General features: G+C 50.1%; 1 protein-coding gene and 1 long non-coding RNA gene across 10 annotated transcripts in view; one reads left to right on the forward strand and one right to left on the reverse strand.

The window, feature by feature from the left end:
* The first annotated feature begins 7,449 nt into the window (after positions 1–7,449).
* STX16 (syntaxin 16) overlaps positions 7,450–23,178 on the forward strand; it is a 33,367-nt gene continuing 17,638 nt past the window's right edge. Inside the window, exons 1-4 of one of the 9 annotated variants that reach the window (XM_004759934.3) lie at positions 7,455–8,329; positions 16,152–16,163; positions 22,658–22,773; positions 22,898–23,005. In XM_004759934.3, coding sequence (XP_004759991.1) covers positions 22,913–23,005 — 93 coding nt within the window. In that variant the 5' untranslated portion in view covers positions 7,455–8,329; positions 16,152–16,163; positions 22,658–22,773; positions 22,898–22,912. Of the gene's footprint in view, positions 8,381–16,151; positions 16,164–22,657; positions 22,774–22,897; positions 23,006–23,178 lie in introns of all 9 variants that reach the window. The other 8 variants (XM_013060145.2, XM_045070650.1, XM_004759929.3 and 5 more) reach the window with 8 other exon arrangements.
* Positions 8,263–12,742, reverse strand: LOC123389308. The gene is made up of 4 exons (XR_006603899.1): positions 12,099–12,742; positions 10,534–10,614; positions 9,181–9,734; positions 8,263–8,452 (listed from the first exon to the last, which is right to left on the reverse strand). It is a non-coding gene; the product is annotated as an uncharacterized LOC123389308 (long non-coding RNA).

Raw genomic sequence — 23,178 nt, forward strand, 5'->3', positions numbered from 1 at the left:
GACACGAGTCCGACTCAATCAGCCTTTATTTCCATCAGAAAGACATGAAGCAGGCTGCGGATCCCATCAGGGGAGAATAGTGAAGTCACATCTAATAGAGCCAAAGAAAACATTTAACTAGGTTTGCTACTGAACTTTGGAAGGAAAAAAAGAGAAAGAGGGTACCAGGGACATGTGTTTATCACCGACAATCCAACCTTAAGACTCAAATTGGTTTAGACTGCTGGCTGCGGTCGGGCGGGCCTTGCACAGCGGGGAGGGGGTGTGCCAGTGGGAGACTCAAAGTTCAGCCAGATTTTTCCTCCTCTGTCCTCTTCATCACAACCTTCTCATTAGCCCCAGTACCCCGGAGGCCTTTGGGCTTATGGATGGCTTCCAATTACAGGGAGCAGGCCCTGACATCTACCTGGACTCTCTGCCTGGCCTGGCCTGGCCTCACCAGCCACGAGTCCTGACCCCAGGGTTGTGGGTGTAAAGCAGGATCCAGCCATCTTCCCACCACGATGCCCGCAATGCCTCCCGGCCCCCTCCAATCCTGGTGGGTCCCCCTCACTCCGCCGGCCCCACGAGAGGTGCTCACATGACATTCGTTAGGTCGTTCAGGATGAACGAGAGCCCCCGCGGCCAGGCACCAGACTCAGAAGAGGACAGTCCAGTGTCTGCCCCCCACCCCCCGAAGTCCCCGGCTCCTGGGGCCCACAGATGTGAAAACCCAAGACAAGGTGGTGGCGTATCCTGCAGGCCAGGAATGAACACGGTGCTTTGCGCTCCACAAAGCAAAAGGGACCGATGTTCCCTGGGGGGGATGGCATGACGATCTTGGAAGGTGAGTGAGAATTTTCAAGACGAAGAGGGTGGGAGTCGAGCAAACTGTTCAAGGCAGAGGAGAGCACGTGTCAGAGGGGATGGAAAGCACAAGCATGGAGTGGGCAGAGAATGTTCCAGAAGGCATAGGATGCACGGCAGGTGTGGCTTGAGAGACCACAGGGGCACTTCAGGCTTTTAGAGGCGAAGTCAAGGAGTTCCTTTTCTCCCATAGGCCGCGGGATGACAAAGCAAGGGTCTGGTCAGGAGAGGAGCACGAACAGATCGATCTTTTCAGTGAAGTGGGGGTTTATCCTATAGCAGGACCAGCACTGGAAGCAGGCAGACCAGGTAGACTGGCTGTTGTTGTGATTTTCCAGGCGAAAGAGACAAGACCAGCGGAGTAGCCGGGGGTGGAGGGGGGAGGAGGAAGGGCTGCGGACACCCCCGCACTCTGGTCAGGAACAGTACGGTGGCTCAGGCAAGGAGTTGCTGGGATGGCAGACGAGGCCAAAGGCTGTGCTTCTGGGGCCTGGATGCCAGGCGTTGCCCCTGCTGCAGGTCTGGAATAGAGGAGGAGCAGTGTCCCTCGAAGGCAAGCTGAGGTCCCCTGGGGGACACCCAGGCACTTTTGTGCAGCTGGGAAGGAGTGCTCAGAGTGAGACGGGAGAGCACAGACAGTGGCGTTGGTGGAGAGAGCCCAAGGGCGGGTAGGACCTGAAACCGCAGGAGGGTGAAGGGTAAGACGGGAAAAGCAGCGACGCAAGACTGGGGCCGAATCCGCACTCGTAGGCTGGGCGATGGACAGGCTGGGAAGGACAACCAGTCCCGACCAAAGCTTCCAAAGCCCGGGGAATCAGTTCCAGGAAGGGCAGATGGCCGTGTGGAAAGGGCCCAGAGTGTGGATTGAAAACTGGCCTGAGGCAGAAATCTGTTGCATCGGAGAGCCCAGCATCCCTTTCCTTGGGTCCAACCCCCTGATTTCCAAAAAGGCAAACCTGTCGTGCATTCCGTCTGGGCGGCCCTGAGCCTGCCGCCCTCACCTTCACGAGTCCAGAGGTGGTCTCGTGACCCAGGCCTGACTGATGAGATGATCACTACTTTCTAGCCTCAGTTGAGGCTTCAGGGTCTAGAGATAAGGTGACTCAGGGCGGGTCAATGTGAGTTAATTCTAGAACTTCTGTTGGGCTCATTAGGGAAGAGAAGGGTCCTTCCTCTGGGGTTGCTCTGCTGTGAAACACTAGGGCAGAGCTTCCAGATCTCAGTTTGCTACCTCCCGGGGAGAGCGAGCCTGAGCCTGGACTATCGCAGAGGAAGGCAAGGCTGAACGAGGGAGGGAGTGTTGTTGATCTCATGTACCCTCCAGGTCTAGCTTTGCTGAGTTGTTGTTTTGTTTTTAGGTTGATTTTCTTTCTTTTTTTTTTTTTTTAATGTCACCTGGGCTGACACATTTGGTTTTAAGCTTAAGACAGTCTGATTTGGGTTCTGTGGCTTGCGATCAAGGGACTGCTGATGCATACAAAGTTACCTGGCTAATGAGAAAAGGCCGGTTACAAAGGTGGCATCGGGCGAGAACCAGATTCCAGCTCTGGGCTCACACCACACAGAACCCCACAAACAGGTCAGCGGCTACAGCCATGGGAAGAAAGGAGGGGGACGAGCTCTCTGGGTCTTACAACCTGTTACCATGAAAACACAATGATTTCCTTCATAGCTTTCGAGGGCTGAGTCACACAGGTCAGCCCTGGCTTGGCACATCAACTTATTGTTCCTGCCAAGGGAGATGGTTAAGATGGAAAGGTTGATTTATTTTAGTACACGTGTGTCAACATCATCCTGGAAGGGAAAAAAAAAAAAAAAGAGTGAAGAAGATTTGCTTTGCTGGCATGAACTATTACCAAAGAGGTCTCTTTCTTGGCCTCAAAGACCAAAATCCCTGAGGTTAGATATTGATGGAGTCTTGAAGCTGACTGAACATGGGCCCATGGGGTGGTGGGCCTTGGGCCCTGGGAGAGGAGACAGTCCTTTCCCAATGGCACGGGCAAGGTCAGAGGGTGGATGCTACTTCATCTGGGGTGGTCTGAGGTCTGAGTCACAAGAAGGAGCCTAGGTGAGTGGGGACAGCAAGCGATGGGGGGAAGACAGTCCCCCACTTAGGACACTGACCATCTGGTACTTGCTATATTTAATCTCACCTTTCTAGAAATCCATGTATATGTCCATGCCACAGACATTTACTACACCACACGACAGGGGCACTAAGTCTCGAAGAAGCTTAACTAAGCCGATGGGCAAGACTCGAAATCCAGGCACTTAAAAGCTCACCACTTAGGTGGCCCTGTGGGGAAGGGCCTTGAATGCCAAGTCCCTGTCCCCGTGGACACTCCACCATGTTGAGAAAACAAAACAGCCACAGGCAGAACACCAGGAAATGTTGCTATGTGCAAAAAAAAGAAAAATTAATGAAATTCATGGTTCTGGGACAAATCAGATATAGTCTTATAGTGTAATCCAATATAGCCAAGTGGTCGAAGGGACCAAAGGCTTAAGAAAAGTGAGGGGAGAAACACTTAAAACGGAGACTATTCCATCAATTAACTTAATTTTTTTCTGCCAACCATGAAAAGACCGTCATTAGTTACTATTAGTGAGGGCCCGGCTTAGAGAGCACCTGTTTTCTGCTGAGCGTCGCCGGCGTGGGCCGGAGGGAGCTGTTTCAGGGCCTCAATCAGGCAGTGACATGATGAGGTTTGCGCCTTGGAAAGGTCACCATGTCTGCAGCGTGGGGGGTGGATGGAGGGGAAGAGAGGCCGGCGGTGGAGAGAGGGTTAGAGGCGCGGTGCGGGCGGGGTCGGTGGAGATTGCAAATTCCTTGAAGGCAAGGGTTTTGCCCGTTTCAGAAGCGCCCAGGAAAAGCCGGATGCGGCCACTGCTAGGTTGGGAGAAATGCCCATTGAACTGAAATGTTGGTGTTACAACCTGATATAATGGAGTCTGCTGCCTCTGCCCAGCGTCGTTCCGCTGGGGAGGGGCGTGGTGGCTGAGGTCAGAGCTAGTCTGAGGCTGGAGACACTCAAGGTCTCGAGAGCTATTCCGGGAGACAGAACGTGAAAGCTCTTGTTTCCTAAATCTGGCCAGAATCTGCTTGTTGTGTCAGATCTGTGCAAAGGAGATATTTATGAGGTTTTTGCTGTTCGTCTTGATAAAAGAATGACCATCTGTCTTTTAAGAGGCACTAAGAAGGTCAAAGTTAAAAGGTGTGTATTTGAGACTGCTGAACCCCTCTTCCACGTGGGTGCAGGGTTGTGGGCACATCTGGATTCCCAGACCGCAGAACAGGAATCTTGAAGATGTGCTGGGAGAGTATGCAGTACCCGCCACGATGCCCTGCTCTTTGGAGCTGCTCCCTTCCAGGGAGAGCAGAGCCTTTGTGTGTTGGCAAGACAGCTCCAGTAACAAACCCCGTTGCCCATGTGGGTAGAACTTACTACATGCTGGGCCCGAATCAGGCCTTCCCCAGCCCTGTCTCATCTCGGCTTCTTCTCCAGAGGATGTGAGTCTCGCACTGCTGACCGATATTGTCTAACCACTAACTTGTCAGCACTTGAAAACCTTCTGTCCCTGCCGTCGTCTGGCTTCAGCCGGGAAATTCCATGTTTATGGTTCCCTTCCGTACCGATTAAGACGACAGGAAGACAATGAAACACTTGTCTCCAAAAGTGACTTCTTGGATCCCCTGGCAAAACGTTAGAAAGTGGGTACGAACGAGGCCCAAGAAACAGGACACCCAGGCTCCTTGAGCTTGGGGAGTATTACAGAATTCTATCCCAGGCCAAGAATGAGTCACAATGAAAGCTTTTAAAATATAAAACCATCAACCTAGATTTCAATTCCAAGGAAACACATACTTGGCCATGAGGGAATGCTTAAAAAAAAAAAAAAAAAATCAGGCTTAAGCCACTTGACAGGAAAATAAAGCAGCCAAGGAACATTCAAATGTAATGATTTACATCCTCCTCCCCCTTCCAACGTGGGTCAGGGCGTACACGGACACCATCTTTTCCAGCGTGCCTCTCTGCTTCTCACTTAACACTATTTCACGCACACAGTCCCATGCCTGGATGCGGCTGGCTTAGAGCTGTGCAAGGCTGCCTTTGAGTTGCTATGCCGATCTCATGGATGCTTTGTGATTTCCCTGCTCTTGGGCCCTTGGGTTGCTTGGGTGGCTGCTTTGGGAATACGAGGATTTTTCTTCCATTATTTATGTGTGCAAGCACTGTTCATTTCTCTCAAAGAAATGGAAGCCTGATTGATTTCCTAAATGTAAGAACGGGATTGTCCCTCGATAAATATTTAAGACTGACCACGAAGGGCGACCACCATCGGCTGAAAAACAAGCCCAAGAATTACTTCGTTAAAAGCTTTCCCAGCGAAGGGGGCGAAATGAATCAGCATCCTATGTGCTATTTGCTCGGCATCTGATGGTTTACAAACGTTGTCACCCGTCCCACTTGATCTTCACGACAGCCCCAGAGAGGCAGACAGGGCACAGATTACAAGGATTATTAAAACCCTCCATTTTTTTTTTTTTTTTCCTTTCTTAACAGATAAGGGCTTTAAAGGCTCAAAGTCAGTCCAGGGAGGTCGCAGAGCTTGGGGACTAAAGCGCACGTCTCTCATTCATTCATAAGCATGTTTGAAAAACATGCCTGTTCCAAGCCTGGTGAGAAGGCGGTGGGAACACAGATGAATAAAACTGGGCCCCTGCGAGGAGGCTCGCGGTCCAGCCCGGGAGAGGCCGAGCTGAAGTAAACAAGTCCGGAACCGAGCGCGGACCACGGGTCTAATCCGATGTTCCTGCCGAAAGGCCGGCTCGGCTGTGATTTGCACAATACGCGCTCTCCGAGGGGGCAGTGGGGGCCTGGCCGTGCGCCCGGCCTGGGGTCACATCACCGCGTGCGGGGACAGCACGCTCCCGCGTTCGGCGGACGCGCCAGTGTTCCCGGGGTGCGGCGCGAAGCCCGGGGGCGCACACCCCGGCTCCCCGAATTCCCGCGCAGGAGACGAGCCGGGGTCGGCGCCCCCGGAGCGGCCGCCTTGCTCCGGCCGAGGCCGCGGCCTCGGGAGGGGCGGGCCGCGAGGCTGGGTGTCGCCGCGCGGCAGCCCCGGGTCCGCGCCCCCCGCCGCCCGGCGCCGCAAGCGCAGCCCCTTCCCCGCCGCGAGCTCGCCGGCCCGGCTCCCCGGCGCGCTCGCGTCCTTCGCTCGGTGCATTGCTGTGTTCCCCAGCGGGGTTTTTAACGTTCGTTTTAGTGTCACAGGCGCCCATAGGCACACTCTCCCGCAGAAAAGCAAAGGGGCGCGCGGGTCGCCCCGGCCCGGGACCCCGAGGGCTCCCCGAAGGGCGGGCGGGCAGTGTGGGCCGCGGCTGGCTCGGCGCCGCTGCCGGGGGAGCGGGTCGCGGCCGCCGGTTCTCGCCGCGAGCGCCGCGCTCGGCACGCGGGAACCCGGCAGACACGCGCGTGTGCAAAGCTGCGTGAACGCAGGAGCCACGGAGGCGCGAGGGCTCACTCCCAGGCTCGGGCGACCTCCCGCCTCGGGGACCCCACGGCCGAGCCCCGCCGAGCACTCCCGCGGTGGGGGTCCCGGCTCGCCCGGCCCCGGAGCCAGACCCCTCGGGCCCCGGGGAGGCGCGGCCGCACGGCTCCGCGACCCCGGCCCGCTCGGGCCCACGCCGCGCCCGGCTCGGGCCTCGGCCTCGGGGTGGCCGCGGGGCGGCCCCGGGTCAGACGGTCGGCGGGGCTCGGGCCTCGGCCGCCCGGCTGACCCCGGCTCGCCGCGCCGGGTCCTCGGGGGTGCGGACCCCAGGGCGGCCCGGCCGGCCCGCGGGCCGTCGGGGCGCCGCGGGGCTCGTCGTGGAGCGGGGACGGCGGCAGGCCCAGCACGCGGCCCCGGGCTCGCTGCGAAGGAAGATGTTGGGCAGGGGCAGGGTGGGGGCTGTCCAAGTTTGGGGAACTTTTCCACTTGAAATTCTACGACCCTGCAGTGCCCCCTACAGAAGGCGGCCGCCGGGGAGGGCCGGCGCCCCCACCCCCGCGACCCCCGACTGCCCGCGGCGGCGTGGCCCGGGCGGCCTGGAGCTCCGGCTCCGGCTTTTTTTTTTTTTTTTTCCTCTCCTGGTTGTTTTTCGGATACATTTCTCAGAATTGGAAAAAAAAAAAAAAAAAAAAAAAACCAACCCGGCGAGCGCGAGCCGCCGCCTGCAGTGGAGCGTGCTTGGCCTCCAGAGGCAGTCGCCGCCAACTTTTCCGCTCCCGCCCCGGCTCCGCGCGCGCCGCAAACTTCGCCTCTGCTGGGGCGCGAATTTGCCTGCCGCTCGGCTCCACTCTAATGTGCGCCCAAGGCCCCTGGCGACCGTGTGCGGCCGGGGGCCACGCTTCTGAGGCTCAGGCCGCCCCGCTCGTGCGCTTCCCCCGGCCCGGGCCCAGTTTGGGAAAGGGAAAGCGGGCGCCCCGGGAGCGCCCCGGGCAGAGGGCGGAGCGCTCCCGCGCCCTGGGGCAGGGGAGCAGGGAGCTCCCGCGCCCGGAACGTTGCGAGCAAGCCTTGTGAACGTCGCAGGGGGCACTCGCGAGGGACGGACAGGAAGAGGGCCGGGGGGACGCCAGAACCCGGGACCACAGCACGGAAACGGCCCGGGGCTGAGCTGCAGTCAGATCCGGGGATGGAGGGAGCCGGAGAAGAGGAGTGAGGAGGCCGGGGAGGCAGGCCCTGCTGCCCTCCTGCAGGCCGGCAGGCCGCTGTGGCAGTGGAGGACCAGGCCGCCCAGAAAGGGAAGGGGTCAGGAGGTCGGGCCCGGGCCTTAGCCGGCTCGCACCAGGCCCAGGAAGGGAGGGCCAGGCGCCCTGGAGTTCAGGGCCCAGGCCTGCCCCGCGGTTGTCCAAAGGAGGCCTGGGCCAGGCCTCTGGGGGGGGGAAACTGAGTCAGAGGCAGGCCTCGGGGGCCGGGCCTCGACGCCTGCGAGCCCAGTTAGGGGCAGGGGGCACAGACCCTTGGGGGTCTCCGAGCCTAAAGGGGGGTAGGGGGCTTCAGGGCCTCCCAGCCCAGAGCCGGATTGGCGAGTTAGACGCTTGTAGATCCAAGGTCGGATTGGGGTGGGGTCTCTGGGACGTTGGCCAGCCCGGCAAGGATTGGGGGGATTCAAGTGCTTAGAGATCGAAGGCAGGCCTGAGTAGGGGGAGTCAGACAATTGGAAAGCCTAGCTGGTTATTTGGGGAGGGGTCTCCGCGCTTTGGCGAGGCGCAAAGCGGCGCCTGTTGGGCTCGGGGCCTTGTCCAGAGGGGTCTCCGCGCAGGGCGGGCCGCCTGGGCCAGGCCAAGAGAGAGAAAGTGACAAAACCAGGACGCTCGGTGGGCGGGGGGCCCGAGCGGGGGGTCCCCGAGGGTGAGCCATGGCCACCAGGCGTTTAACCGACGCTTTCTTGTTGTTGCGGAATAATTCCATCCAAACCCGGCAGCTGTTAGCCGAGCAAGTGAGTAGTCACACCACCTCCAGCCCTCTGCATTCACGTAGCATTGCTGCGGTGAGTCTCCCGGCGGCCTCGCACACGCGCCGCGCGCCCCGCGGCTCTGCCTGTCTGTCTGTCTGTCTGTCTCTGTCGGAGAAAACAAGATGGGAGTCAGGAGGCTGCGCGAGGTCGGAAGCGCCAGGCCCCCCGGCGCGGGCCCGGCCCGGCCCGCCTCTCCCCGCCCGCCCCCCGCCCCGCCCGGCCCGGCCCGGCCCGGCCCGGCCCGCCCGGCCCGCGCCCGCTCACTTCCGCGCCCCTCCCCCACCCCGCCCCCGCCGCGGCCGGCCCCGCACCACGGGCCGCCTCCAGTGTACATATGTTTTAACACGAAGGTGGGGGGGGGCACTGGGGGCCTTTCCGAAGCCTTTTTTGTCTCGTTTTGTTTCAGCCCCCCCCGTGCCCCCCCCCGCCTCCCGCCCCCACACGGGGCCTCGTGCGGGTCCCGGCGGCCGGTCGCGGGCTCGCGGCACCGCCGTCCTCGCAAGTGCACGGCCCCCCCGCCCCCCAGACGAGGAGGCGGTGCGGACGGGTGTGTGTGTGCGCGGGTGCGTGGGTGTGTGTGCGGGTGTGTGTGCGGGTGCGGGTGGTTGGTTTGGTTTGTCGTCGGCTTTTCCCACCCGCTTCTCCTGCGGGCCTCGCCGCCGCGGTGGGCCGCGTCCCCGGCCTGGCGGGTCCCGGGGCCGGCGCGTGCGACCCCGACGCGCCGGGGCCGTCGTGTCCCGTGGCCCACGCGGGACGTGACGCTTTTCCCTCCGTCCGAACTTTCCAACCAAACCCCCCCCGCCGAAACCCACGGTGCGTCTGTGAACACTGACCTGCCGAACGCCCGTGTTTTCCGACCCGGTGCCGGGGGCCGCGGAGGCCGGGCCGGGGGCCGGGGCTGGTCGGGTCGCTCCTCCAGAAGCCCGCCTTCCCTCGGGGCTCGGCGCCCGCGCGCTGACGGCGGGGCGAGGGGCCCGCGCGCTCCGCCCGAGGCCGCGAGCCCGGGCGCCCGACCAGGGAAAGTGAGGACGGAGCCGGCTGGGAGCGGGGCCGGCTGGGAGCGGGGCTCGCTGCCGCAGGCCGGCGGGAGGGGCGGCGGCGACCCCACACCCGACCCGGCCTTGCGCGGCAGGCGCGCAGCTTGGGGCGCCTCACGGTTCTCTCTGCGCTTACGGACCATGTTGCTGCTTCCTTTCTTCCCTTTGTGACTTTACTGAATGCCTCGGGACATCGTGCCGTGTGTCCTGGGGACGGGAAGACCGTCCACAAAGACAGTTTTTCCTTTTTGTAAATCACAAGTAGAACATGCCTTTGGCCATATTGCTCCTGTAGAAAAACTGTTCCAAGCCGTGTGAACCGTTGCAGGAATAAAATAGTGTAGTCGGGTCTAAAAGCGTAGAAAACAGGGGTGGGGTGTGTTTAGATTTTTATTTACTTAAGAATGTGATTTATTTTTTTTTTCCTGCATGCTAACTAAAGAAATCTTATTCTACTGAAATAAGTGTAAATGGAGGCAGGCTAATTCCAGTGCAGATTTTGGAAAGAAGGTTCTGAAATAAGCCAAGAATTAGAGAGTACAAACCGAATGAATAAAACTCCTCAATGGAACTTTAGTTTTATCAAATAAGATGTCAAAATTACATATTCCTTACATGGCTTGATTTTATGCTACTGTTGGGGGAGAAAAACCCCACAGAACTAAAACTCACATTAATGTTTCTAAGGTATCAGTTTTAATTTATTGAAAAACGTTGTTTGCTTTTAAACTTTTAATCGTATATAAGGTTCAAAATGCCCTGAACCATTGGGTAACATGAGACTTTTATTTTTATTAATTATTAAATCAGACATTTTAAAAACCTGGTGTCTAAGCCGGGCAGCTTTTTTAAACTGCATCTTTAAAAATGGTTTTCTACGTTGGGCAATTAAAAAAAAAAAAATATATATATATATATGTATATATATATATATGTATACATATATATATAAAAGCTAAGGCAGATAATTAAATATGGATGGCTGGAGTATACAGTTCGGAAAAAAAGACATGTCAACAAAAGGTGCAGATATGTATAGCAAACTCAGACAATTTCTTGAAAATAGATTTCAGGATCAGACTAAATACACACATCTCAGAACATTCAAAGATATGTTCTGTGTATTTTACCTTTTAAAATACTACATACCTCGATTAGTCTATTTGGAATTTTTCTCAGATTGTAAGCAATCAGATCATGTAAAATATCCTTGTAGTCAGTTCAGAGGATCTAAAAAACAGAATTTGCAATTAAACAAAAATGGCTTGCTTAAGTTAGAATTTAAAAAGAAAATACACATTCATATTTTTGTGCACATTAGAAAAACACATGGCATGTCAGATTTTTTGAAGCGTTCCGGGGCAAAGTATTATATCTTCAGTTTGCTTACAATTGATTCAACAGAAACGGTTCACACACACACACACACACACACAAAATCAAACATGGCAAGTGTTAACATGACTAAGTACAGGGTATAATTCTTTCGACTTTTCTGGAAGTTGGAAAAGTGCTGTAAACATTTGGGAAGAAAGCCATGTCTAACACAATTTTTTAAAACTTGATCAAATAACTTAGGCAGTGTTTTCTCTGCATATCTAGCTCATAGAAATGTTAACACCTCATTTCTGAATTGGAAATTTCATAACCGAGTAGCAAATCAAAGAAAATCATAGTTGTTAAATTTGAAAATAGACTGGGTTTTAGGTGATATTAGTAATGATGAGTTAATTACAATTAAGTCTGTTAATTTTATCAGAGATACCTACTGAAATGTTCATTAGTAAAATGTTAAAATGCCACTTTTTTATATACTTAACCCCCCCAGATGAAACAAATAAGAGAAAGTATTACTGATTTTTAAGCCTGTTGAGGACTCTGTGGGGTGACATTATGCCATTTTACATACTTTTCTATATGTTTGAAAAATTATAAATAAAAACTTAAAAGATATATACAGTTCACCAAAATCATGAGAAAAATAATTAAAAGGAGGCAATTTGCAAATATATAAAACTTGGGTAATTAAAAAGGAAGCAACTAAATTTTAGAGTTTAACTTAATTTAAAAAATCATAACCTGAATTTTCTAGTTCCTAGTTAGAAAAAGCTGTAGAAGTTGATTTTAGTGTGTATGTGTTACCTTACACAAAACCCAAAAGAAATCAGTAAATCACATTGAACTGATAGTTTGGGGGTTTTGGGTTTTGTTTTTTTTTTTTTCAAGTTTTAAATCTGAACATTCACATCCTTATTTAAGGAAAAAGCTGTGGAAATTGTCAAGTTGTATGCATGTGTGTATCTCACACCTCAAAACCAAGTACACCTAAAGCCGTATCATTCAAGAAACTTAAACATGCTTTTTTTTTTTGCATCCTACTTGGAGGGGGAAAAACCCCCAGAAGTTGGGTGGTGGTGATAGGGGGCTTATTGTGCGTACCTACATACATGCATACTGAAAGAGGTTTTTGCAGCGTTCAGGCAAATATGTCACAGCTAAGCAGGAATTTAAGGAGGATGTACAGCAACAAAACGAAGTCCCCGGGGCCAGCAGAGACCGAAAGGTCCTTGACCCGACATCCCCTCTGTGATAACCCCTGTGCCTCTCTTCCTTGACCACATTCCGTGGCGGCTGTAGGAAATTCCAGCAGCCAGTCATCCCACCTCTTGTGCTACCAAAAAAAGTCTTTGCCCATATGAACCCCAACTCTGTACCTTGTGTCCTGTGGTCCTAGCTCGGGTGCTGGCCCTCGGGGTCTCTGACACGGGAAGTCTCTTCCTTCTGCACGATAACCCTGCAGCCTTCGCGTTGCCGAGAGCTTTCTCCGTCTAGCTCAGCAGTCCCTGCTCAGACAGCCTGGTTAAGTTTCTTGCCTGTGAATGAAACCTAGTGTTTCTGTGTGCTTTTTCAAGTTTACCACCCAGAACTGAACAAAATTCCACTTCATTGTGTTTTTGCTTGTACTGATACTGGTAAAACAAATTGTTAGAAACAGACTGGGGTTTGATTTTTAGATGTGGAGCAAAATGCAGTGGTTGGCATTTCTCATTCATTGTGTTTGGGCCTCAGTGTGGGCTCCCCCGGTCGCAGCTGTGCCTCAAGGGCAGGTGTGAAATAAAGGCAGGCGCAGGACTTGAAGTCTGGGAATGTAGGGTTAGTCGTTGCACTCTGCGGCTGACCCAGAATGTGTCTGTAGGCAAGCTTTTTAAACCCTTCCAACGTCTTTGCCTTATTTATAAGTTGAGGGGCTTAAGTTAGGTGATTTCTAGGGTTTCAGTACAGTTTCTCCTGGCCCAGCACACAGCCCTAGCTTTCATTTAAAAAGGAGACATAGTCCACAGCGTCCCCGTGCCCATCAGCCCGGTTCATGCAGAAATCCCGGGAAGCAGCTCCAGTGCTTTGCAGAAATAACTCTGACATTGTTTTGGCCAGGGGGAGGTTTTAAGGCACCCCCCCCCCATTCAAGCAGTTTCAGGCAGCTTGGCTTTAAGTAGCTGAAATGAATTTACAAAGTAAAACCATCATTCCAAAAAACGTGTCAAGTCTTAAATGAATGAAACGTAGTTGTTGAGTTGTTCCGTCTAATGAGGTGCGTGATTGCTTTGATCTGAGACTGGTCTGATTGAGGGATTGGAGCGACAGGTTAGCGTTGGCTGCTTGACCTGCCCTCTGCTTGAAAATAACGCCCAATCTGTAAATGGAAGCTGGGGTTAATTGGTCTTAGATTAGTTTGGAACTAGCACATTATTTTTAATGAAACATGGTACGCTTTAGGGGAAAAAATGATACTCAGGATTAACTAAGGTTGTAGGAAATCTGAAGTCCTTCTTCAGTCTTGACGGTAATATTGGCCAAGGCTTACTGGGAGCTGACTGTGTGCCTGGCACCGGGGCTGTGTGCACGCGGGCACTTTCCGTGTGTGGCCTCATTTCATCCTCACAGAGGCCTGTCACACAGGTGCTGTTGTTTTTCTCATGAGACAGATGAGGGAACTGAGGTTTGCAGGAGTCCGGGAGCTCGCCCAGTGCCACCCGCCTGGCGAGTCAGGGTGCTGGGTTGGGTCCTCGGGCGAGCCTGGCTCCAGAGGCCCGTGCTAACCCACTGGGCCACAGCAGTGCTGGCTGCCTTTCCAAGACTCGTGGCGCAGGTCCTGGGAAATGGAAGAACCCATTGTTTAAATCTTTTTTTTTTTCTTTTTCTTGCACTAGGCTAGCATCTTCTGTATGTCAGTTAGCAACCACACAGAGTCCATTTTTACCAGCGTATTGAAGGTTCTCGTCCACACTGAGTCTGTTGGAAAATTAATTCTCTGTCTTTAGGATCCAAGTATGAAATCATTGTATATTTCTCTTTAGATTCATTTGCTTTCCTGCCTCTAAAGATTCCCTTTGAGCAGTGAGGCTTATTTGAGAATAAGGGCACTTTGTTGGATAAAAGTGAAGCAAACTTTTATTTGTGCAGTAACGGAAATAAAGTACACAGCACTCGAGCGTGGACCTGTGCTTCCAACTCCGTTTGCTCAACTTTCCCAGACTTCCTGAGTAAACACAGATGGGTTTCCACTTACTTTTCAGTTTTATGTAGAAAGTTCTTTAGACTATGAATTCCACATGCTGCTTGGAGTTTCAATATTTGCTTGATTATATGCCATGAGCAGGTCAGAAACCTAGATTTAGACATTGTAAAATTTAGAAGGTGATGATGTGTAGTAACGTGTTTTCATTTGGCTGTGTTTTGGTTTTTCCTGATGGTAATTCTAAATGTTTTAATTTGGGTCCTGACAGAATTTTCTGGTAATTTGGTGGCTGGGGGGGTTTTGAAGGCCTTCTCTTTTTGAATAGCAAAATGGGATTGGCGGGGCGGGGTAGGGGGGTGCTCTTTGAAAAGATGACCTTCTGAATTTAATTCCAGATGTGGTATGTAGTAGCTGCCTATGGCTAGTAATTCCCTGAATTGTTAATAAAATTAGAGATGCTGGAAGGTGGGGTGGAAGGCGGCCCAAACACCTGGGTCTGTCCTCATCTCTGCCATTAAGCTCTGAGATTGGGGAAATGGATTTATAGATTTTGAAGCTTAGTTTTCTTACTTGCCATAGAGAGAGTCTTACCTAGCCGGTGATTCTGATTTCACCTCTTATCAACTAATAATTGTAGAAACCAAAAGATCAGGGTGTGTGTGCTTGGTTAATAATCGAGGACAGGCTCCCGAGTGGCAGAGATCTTAACCGTGGTTTGCAGTGACACTTTGTTCAAAGATCAGATGCCAAGGAGCTGCTGCAGAACAGGCAGATGGACAGACGGAGACCCCAAAGTTAGGGGTTTGCCCTGTGCCTTGTTTTATTAATACAAACATTTCAGTGCTTTCTTGATGAAAATGTTAAAGCTTTTAAAAAATAAAAACATTTTCTTTTTTTCTTTTTAAAGTAAAAGGTAATTAAATCAGATTTCCATTTGACACTATCTTCTCTGTTAAAATGTTCTAGTACTCCTGTTACGGCAGGGTGTATATGTAAATATAGTTCACTTTGCTCTCAAAGCAAATTGTGGGAGGAATGAAGAGGACTTTCAGCTTTCTAGAATGTCAGCTAATTGAATTTTTACATGGAGGAATATTGCTTGATTATACTTTTATTACTGTCATTGTTTAATAATATTTTGGCCCTGATAGACCAGTTTCATTTGCACTATTAATTTTTAAATAAGGAAGTTGTGTTTTTAATTTTCTAAATTTACTGTTAAGCATTAAAAAAAAAACAACACAGTTGATTATTGAAATGTACCACTAATTATTTCACTGATCAATACTACACAAAAGAAAAAAAAGACCCAGTTGTGTAGATTATCCATCATTAGTAAATATCTGTTCAGAAGATAAAGTTCCATGTTGATCTGAAAAAGGACCTTTAGTTTTAAATTGAAACTTAATCCTCTGGCTGCCGGTGCTGCTTCCTTCCTACCCCCTTAGGAAAAAAAAAATCTCTCCTTATCTTTTTGTTTTGTTTTGTTTACTTGCTTTTCTAATAGCTTATAAATAACTATGTGCTTTCTAGACTAGTAATACTATACGGCAAGCAAATGGGAAGAGTTTTTCTTTTCTTTTACCACCTGTGTCTCTCTCCGGGGAAGAATGGTTTCTCGGCTTGCTTATTACCACGGGTAAAGCCGTGTCTGCGGGATTGAATTTGTAGAGACCTTACATGTGTGGTCACTCAAATATTATCTGAATACAGCCATAGATGATTTTTGTGGGGTGTTCATTTTCTAATTTTGCTGCATTTGCAGGGCTGATTTACATGCTGAATGTACATGTACTTGACACAGTGAAACTGCATTTTAGCTTTGCTTTCTTTTTTTTTTTTTTAATCTTCCTAAGGGAAATTTAGAATATTGTGTATGATAGTTTATATTTATGAAACAGATTGGCATTATATTTTAGTGAAACTAAAGCAAGTGTATTTTATTTGTCTATTGTATTTTAATTTTTACAGCTGTTTATTGTTTGTTTCCTATATCATTCACCGAAACAACAATCACAGTAAATAAAGAAAAATATATATTGATGTAGCTTTTTTTTTTTTTAAAGGAACAATCAAAAGGGGAAGATTTTTTAAATGCCTGGGTTAGTGGATCTTTATTTTTAGTTTGCTTTAGAGTTGCTTAAGATCAGTGTTCTCTCGACTGACCATACCTTGTCTGTCTGTCCCCATCCTTCTTTTTCTCTGCGATCCCTAACTGGATGGGACCGATGGGAACGACATGTCTCTTCAGGAGCTGGATGAGGTATTGTGTTTTGAATATTTTTGTATGTTAGTTAATAAAATTATGTCGGATTTTTCCTGAAGTCTTTGGTCATAGACAGAACGCTAACAGAGCTTACATATATTTTAGCATTTATTTTGATTACTTATAATTGTTGTGCTTAACAATTTAATCCTCAGGATTTATTTAATATGCTTTCACACCAGGTAAATTGGTGGTTTAGGGAAGGGCTTAAGGAACTATTATTTACTGCTCTTAGGAAAGTGTCTCAACTTTGGCAGCAGTAAAGATGGATCCTTTTCTTGAACTTCCAAAAACTAGATTGTTTTTAGGATTACGTGTGTAACTCACATGGAGTACAGAAGGACGTGATGTCTGGGGAGAGCCCAAAGGAAGGAGGGCTCGGGCCCCGTGGACCTGCCCAGGAGGCTTCACAGCCCTGTGTTTGGGGAGAGGCCGGTGAGCCTCCGTGTGTGCTCACTGAGCTGGGGGGGGCAGGGTCTGCTTCCCAGCAGCACACTTTTGGCCTTTTCCTGACTTACTGACAGTTCACCCAGAAGATGAAGAGGGTGCATATTCCTAGCACTTTATTCTAGAAGCGCTAATGGAAGGGTCGAGGAGAAAGGAGATTGAACTGTGGCTGTCCATTTTGTGTCTCCATCACTCGTTTCAGCAGCAAAGGGGTAAAAATATTTTTCCCGAGGGTAGACCTTTTAGAAGGAGTAATGGAGGAGGGTGTTTTTTGGTTTCGTTTTTTTTTTTAAATTAGAAGTCTGACCAGTGAGCTGGGATTAGGTTGACGATCTTCAAAACCGTTGGGGCTCCTAACTAGAAGATAACTATCTACCTGTAGGCTTTAAAATCCTTTTTAACTCATTGATAATAGCAACAGACAGGGAACAACCTCAGTATTCACTGCTGAAATAAGTGCGTAGACCGTGTCCTGACGCTCCGTCCCTCGTACTGAGCATAGCCCTTCCCCGCGGGCCGCAGCCCCCTGAGCTTGCCGACCGTGGCTGAGAGCAAAGGAGCCCAGGGCCAGATAGCACCCGCGAGGGGATTCCCGCTCTCTCGTTTCTGATTTAGAGAAGAAGGACTCACATTGGTGCTTGTGTGTACTTAGAAGGTTTCTGAAGAGACACCATAAACAGTTTGCAGCGGACACGATCCGGGAAAAGTCCGGGACGGAGGAGAACCTTCCTTTCATCGCTTACCTTTCCTTAGGTTGGATATCTGGTTTTAAGACATGTGCATGTGTTACTTTCGTCATCAAAAAACAGTGAGGATGTGAAAGCAGCCACCCTGAAGCGGGTAGCTCATCGAGCCACGTGCCATGGCCTCCCGGCCAGCGCTCGGCCCGGGCCCGGGCGAGAGAAGCGGCTGCAGCGCACACGGTGAGGGGAAGCCTCTCCGGGGCGTGGCCGGCAGGAGGCCCTTGGCTTTGCGGACCCGCTCGAGCGGCGTGAAGGTCTGGGGCTTAGGGAGGAGGCCTTGTAGGACAGGTGTTCCCCCTTGTTGAACAGTTCAGAGATACGGGTCTTACGACCCCCAAAGGGGAGTGTGCGATGGGGGACAATAACAACAGGACAACTTGGGTTGAAGAAGCGTTGACCACTGTCCACATGGGGAGCACATCTAAAGTCGGGGCACTCAGGGTTGGCCCTCTGAGCCGATTTCCAGTCTTCCTCCTTCCACTGTTGGAGCTAGCAGGCCCTTCTGCTTTTCTTCTTAGCTTCTGGGCGTTTAAAGGGGCTCTCCACATTGTCACCAGAGACCCTGCGTGGAGAGCCCCTTCGCCACACACAGCTCGCGTGCTGTCGGAATTCTCGGGACTCGAAGCCCAGTCCCCTCCCTGTGCACGGGGCCGCCTGGTGCTCTCGAGTGCTTCACTTGGCCCTTCGTGTCCTTTGTCCAGACCCAGTCCGTCTTATATGGAGTGTAGCTTCCGGAATTGCATTTTATTTACTTCGTTCCGTCCACGTACTGTTGACCCGGCTAGTTATAATTGTACACTTGTTACAGCTAAATTCCCGGGGGCTGAGGTAGGGGCTGGGGATGTTTGGGAAGGAGGTCCAGAGCCCTGCCTCACTGGAGCTGCGGGGGGACTGCAAATCCGTGCCTTCTGGGAGTGGTGAGAGTGACCCCCTGGTCCTGGGCGTGAGGTAGGTGGAAGCACACCCCTTTGGAGTTGAGGTCTGAGCAGACTTTGCTGACTACATCCCTTGGGTCTCCCGGAGTAAAGCCATCCTAGCCGGTGGCGCTCTGTCGTGTGTCCGCATTAGACTGTCATTCTCCTACTTAGATCAGCTTGAAAGTCTGCGGCCTGGGGGGCCGCTCTTCTTCCTTCTCCAGAAATACCAGGTGCGGCGTCCGTACTCTTAACCCAGAGCAGCCTCCGGCCCTCTCGTTGGCTGCCTGCTCTCACCTACTTCCTCTTCTATAACAAAGTCGTCTCCCACGCTGTTGGGTTTTTAAAATTCATAATAGGACATAATAAAAAATTACAAGAAGTAAATGTCGAGCTCTCAAAACCACCTAGCCTGGGCAGCGGGGAGTGATACAGTGGGGACATGGGGGCCCCAGACTGGGCCCACTGGTCACTTGCTGAGGATGTCTGTCATGGGGGAGCCGGCGGTGGCAGGGAGGAGGCAGGGGCTCATTGTCCATATTTGTACCACAGGGGACAGTCCCCTCCAAAGACTTGTTGGGGTACAGAGGTCAATTTAGTGGAAGGGCAGCACCGACAACTCAGGCCATCATTGCTCCCTACTGATTTTTTTTAAGGACGTGTGTAATAATTTGAGAAGAAAGGAAAATCAGTGAAACGAGCAGCATTTATATCTGTCTGGATGCTGTGATTCTCTTATTTTTTATTTCTGTATTTTTTTGTATATTTAAAAAGGTGTCTGTTTTGAACATTTATTGTTTCATAACCAGAAAAAGTAATCACTATTTTAAGACTTTCACAGATTTTAAAAAACACACGGTAGTGCTGACATCCCTTGATTGAGTTATGCCTGTGGCCTGACGTCATCGTGTGCGCTCCTCATTTTCTCACGTGGAAGCGAGGGTGGCCGGGCTGTAATTTTCAATGTCCCTTCTGGACTTTTTAACTGTTCATTGCCACAAGCAATCCAGTATTGTGGGTATTGTTTCTTGTTGCGAATGTATTATGACTGAACGTAGTTTATTTATTTTATTTTTAGACGTAGGGTCGTGGGCGGGGGGAGTGGGAGGAGGAGTGTGTCTGACCATGCTAATCTCAACAGAGGCTTTGCCTTGTCCTTAATCTTACTAACTCGGGGTTTTCTAAGAGTAGGGAGGCTCTGTATTCGGAGCAGCCAGATTTATAAGAGTCTGTGTGTGTGTGTGCATTCCTTCCATAGATCAAGAGCTTGTCCATACCGTCTGGTGCTCTTTTAGGGGTGAATGTCAACGTCCAGAGTGCATCAAGGGCGAAAGATGACTTGAGTGAGACTAGTAAGAAGCGTTTTTGGTGGGGAGGGAAAGAAGCTTTTTGGGTGTGCTGTTTTGAGCTTCTCTTGGAATTTTCCCGTGTTGGCAACCCTGGGTTAGGGTCGCACACCCCCACAGTTCTCGGAGGACAGAGCCACAAATCAGAGACAGGAATTCTGAAATTCTCATGAGTATAATTTTTACTAAATTTTTTTTTTAATTCAAAAAATAGGGGAAGATATTTTACTTGAGAAGCACAAGTTCATTTAAGAAAAGCTTTAAAGACCGATGTCCTATATTCAGAAAGGGAACTAAGTTGAAATTCAGCAAGGATGAGTAAAGAGAATTAAAAATCTGGCCATTTTTAAAGCCTGTGTTGACTAGAATGGCAGCTTGAAAACTGATATGTCCTGGTCTTAAAAAAATAAGAAAACATGTTCTCAAATGTGAAGTGAGGTTTCTGAAACTGAAAGGGTGATTGTTTTGCACTTAAAATATATTTTTTTAATGTTCATCTTTGTTCCTGTTTCAAATAATTGACATTTATCTTCAGTTGTGTTTCTTCTTCTCAAAACAATGTGGTTTTTTAAATTTTAAGTTTGTACTGATAAAATAAACAACACATTTCGTCCAAGTACTGCTGAATTTCTTTTTCACGGTAAGCATGGCTATAGACTATGTTAGAGAGGGGACAGGTTTTCCCATTTCTCAAGTTGGCAAAACCCTGATGCAGTGTAGGGGATGCTAGGGCCAGCTTGGCCTGCTGGCATCTGTCCCCTATGGGCGGGGGTCTCTTCATTAGCAGGCTTCCTTAGAACATTTAAAGAGAAATGTGTTTGCCCCAGTTTTAACTTATATGCATTTTTGGGGGGAACACAGCTCTTGAGTAAAATTAAGTACTGCTGAAAAGAGGTGAATCCACTTCAACTGACTTTTCTCATCTGACAGTTTCTCATTAGTTTCAGCTAAAGTGATACTAATTACTATCCAGATAAATTTAGATAAATACCATCTCTGTATCTTTTTAGTTCAGTATGTTTGTAAAAACAGTACAAAGTGAGACCCTGAGTTTAAAAGCCATAAATAAAACAAATTATTACGCCATTGAAAATGATACAATAATAAAACATAGTGGGCTGGGTGATAAGCCAGGATCGGGAGAGCAGTGTTGCCCGTGAGGAGGCACCGCAGCAGCTCTGGGCCTTGCTGAGTTTTAAGAGCTGAAGGTGGAGGTTCCCGTTCTGCTCCCGCGGGCCCACGGCTCTGTGTCCAGCACCGCTATGTGCATGGCCGGTCCCCCTGCCTTGCACGAGGTTGCGCACCTCCTGGGGACTTCGGAGCAGGAGTTGGAGGAACAGACAGCTCCGCTGTTTGCTGTCTGTCCTGCTCTGTCTAGGATGAGTCTGACCCTCATCGCCGCGTCCACAGAGGGTCAGGGAGGGAGGCCGCTTTCGCTTGTGCGCTCCCTGGGAGCCTGCCCTGTAGTCCCGGGCACCGTTGGTGGGGGGACTGGGGCTGAGGACTGTGTTTCCTGGTTGTGTTTCAATCTGGAGGCTTGTTGTCCTGATTTGTTTTCTTAACAAATTGCAGTTCTGTTTCCCGGGCCTGCCAAAGTGCCGGGCAGCTTGTGCAGTAGATGGGGCTTCTGGAGTCCGCCCGCCGGGTGGTCCTCTGTCCCGGGATGGCTTTGTGACCTTGGGCAAGCTCCTTAACTTTTCTGAGTTCCAGTTTCCTCATTTACAGATTGGAATAATAGTTCCTAGCTCACCTAGTTTCTGTGAGGACTAAAACAATACAAAGAACATAAGATCCCTATTAGGGAGCTCTGAAAAATGAGCCGCGCCTGAGGGCTACAGCTTCGCGGACTCAGCCCCGGATCGCGCAGGTTGGATCGCACAGGTTGGATGATGCACGGTTTGTTTACAACCGCAGATGACACCGTGGTCCTGTAGGGTCCACACAGCGGCGGAATGCTGGTGCCTTAATCACGACTCACAGACGCTCCAGGAGCAGTTACGAGGATTCTGGTCCCTTCGGTGGGGCCGTTGCACACGGTGTGAGCTGCGAATGCGCAGAAGGCCCTAAGCCCCTGGGGGCAGAACTGGGCGAGGGGTGGAGGGGCAGGGGCAGATGCAAGACCCCAGTTTGCTTGTAAGAATTTTGCTATAAACTGTTCAGGATTTAGGGCTTATTACTTGAAGAATTTTTTTAATGTAGGTTTTTCCTTACGTTCTGTTTTTCCTCTTTATCTGTGGATTTTTAACTTTTGCCTCGTTCCTTTATTAGAAAAGCAAACAAGTATTTGCTAAATGAATGAAAAAATAAATTTAGATAAATGCAAGGAAGGGGGAAGAAAAGCAATATAAATTCTTCACCCAATTCTGCAGTATGATTTAGAAAATTTACAAAGTATTACCTGTACAAGACTTTTATATATTGTTTTCCATTATTTTTTGATCATCATTTGGATCTTTGGAAACTGGCAGTTCTAAATTCTGAGCTCTGGAGGCACCTCGGTTTTCTTTGAACCTGTTCACTGCCTCTAGGCAAGAGAACAGCTTAACCAAGCCAGATCCATGATCACCCTCCCCATCTTCAAGGCTTTCTAAGGCAGTGTCTTATGCAGGGAAAATCAACAGGAGCTCTCGGTATCATTTCAAAATAAGTGAAAACGTTGCCTGTGGACATTGAGCTGAAGAAAGGACGCGGCAGGCAGGACCGCGGGCAGATTGTTCAGGGCGGCTTTTGCCAAATGGTGGGTAATTTGCTAATCGTTTTAGGCAGCTCTTTCACAGATTTTAACACACAGTTAATGATCTTGTGACCAAGATAACTGGATCAGCCCCATTTCCAAAATAAGCTAAATGTGTGAGAGTGAACCTCGCTCCTGTTGAACAACGTTTTGTTTGAGTCCATTTGTAACCTAGTGTTTTTTTTTTAACTTGTATCTGATCGCATTCACTTTTGAGGTTCATGCCGTCGTCTGTTACACAGTACTAGTACTAAGAGCTCTTTCTGTTAAGGATCTTTTGTTGATTTTTTTTATTACATTTCTATAGCCAGATCAAGTCAAATTCATGTTCACAAGTATGTACAAGAAAATTAAGAACTGGTGCATGAAAAGATAGGAAAACAGTCCCAAATCCTAGCAGTTTCAGAGCAAGCTTATGATCAGGCAAGTGCACTTACTCCTCCATTTTTTTGTCTTCTTAGGGAGCGACATTTAAGAGGGTATAAGAGTTTGCCTATCGGAGTGGAATCTGAATGATGTTTTTTCATGTCCCTTTATTTCCCCGTAGCTCGCTGATGACCGTATGGCTCTGGTGTCAGGCATTAGCTTAGATCCAGAAGCAGCAATTGGCATGACAAAACGGTCACCTCCGAAATGGGTGGACGGAGTGGATGAAGTAAGTTGAATGTTAGTTTCATACTTTCTTATTTCTTTAAGTCATTACGATGCCGACGTCTGCTACGCTCTCTGCCGCAAAGACTGAGTGCGTGTCCCTGGAAATACTTTGCTTTAGGTTTATTCAGTTCACACACCCCAAGAAGAGGTGTGTGTGTGCACGCGCGCGATCTT

The sequence above is a fragment of the Mustela putorius genome, unplaced genomic scaffold (genome assembly GCF_011764305.1).
Source record: "Mustela putorius furo isolate JIRA1106 unplaced genomic scaffold, ASM1176430v1.1 tig00003972_pilon_pilon_pilon, whole genome shotgun sequence".
NCBI lineage: Eukaryota > Metazoa > Chordata > Mammalia > Carnivora > Mustelidae > Mustela > Mustela putorius.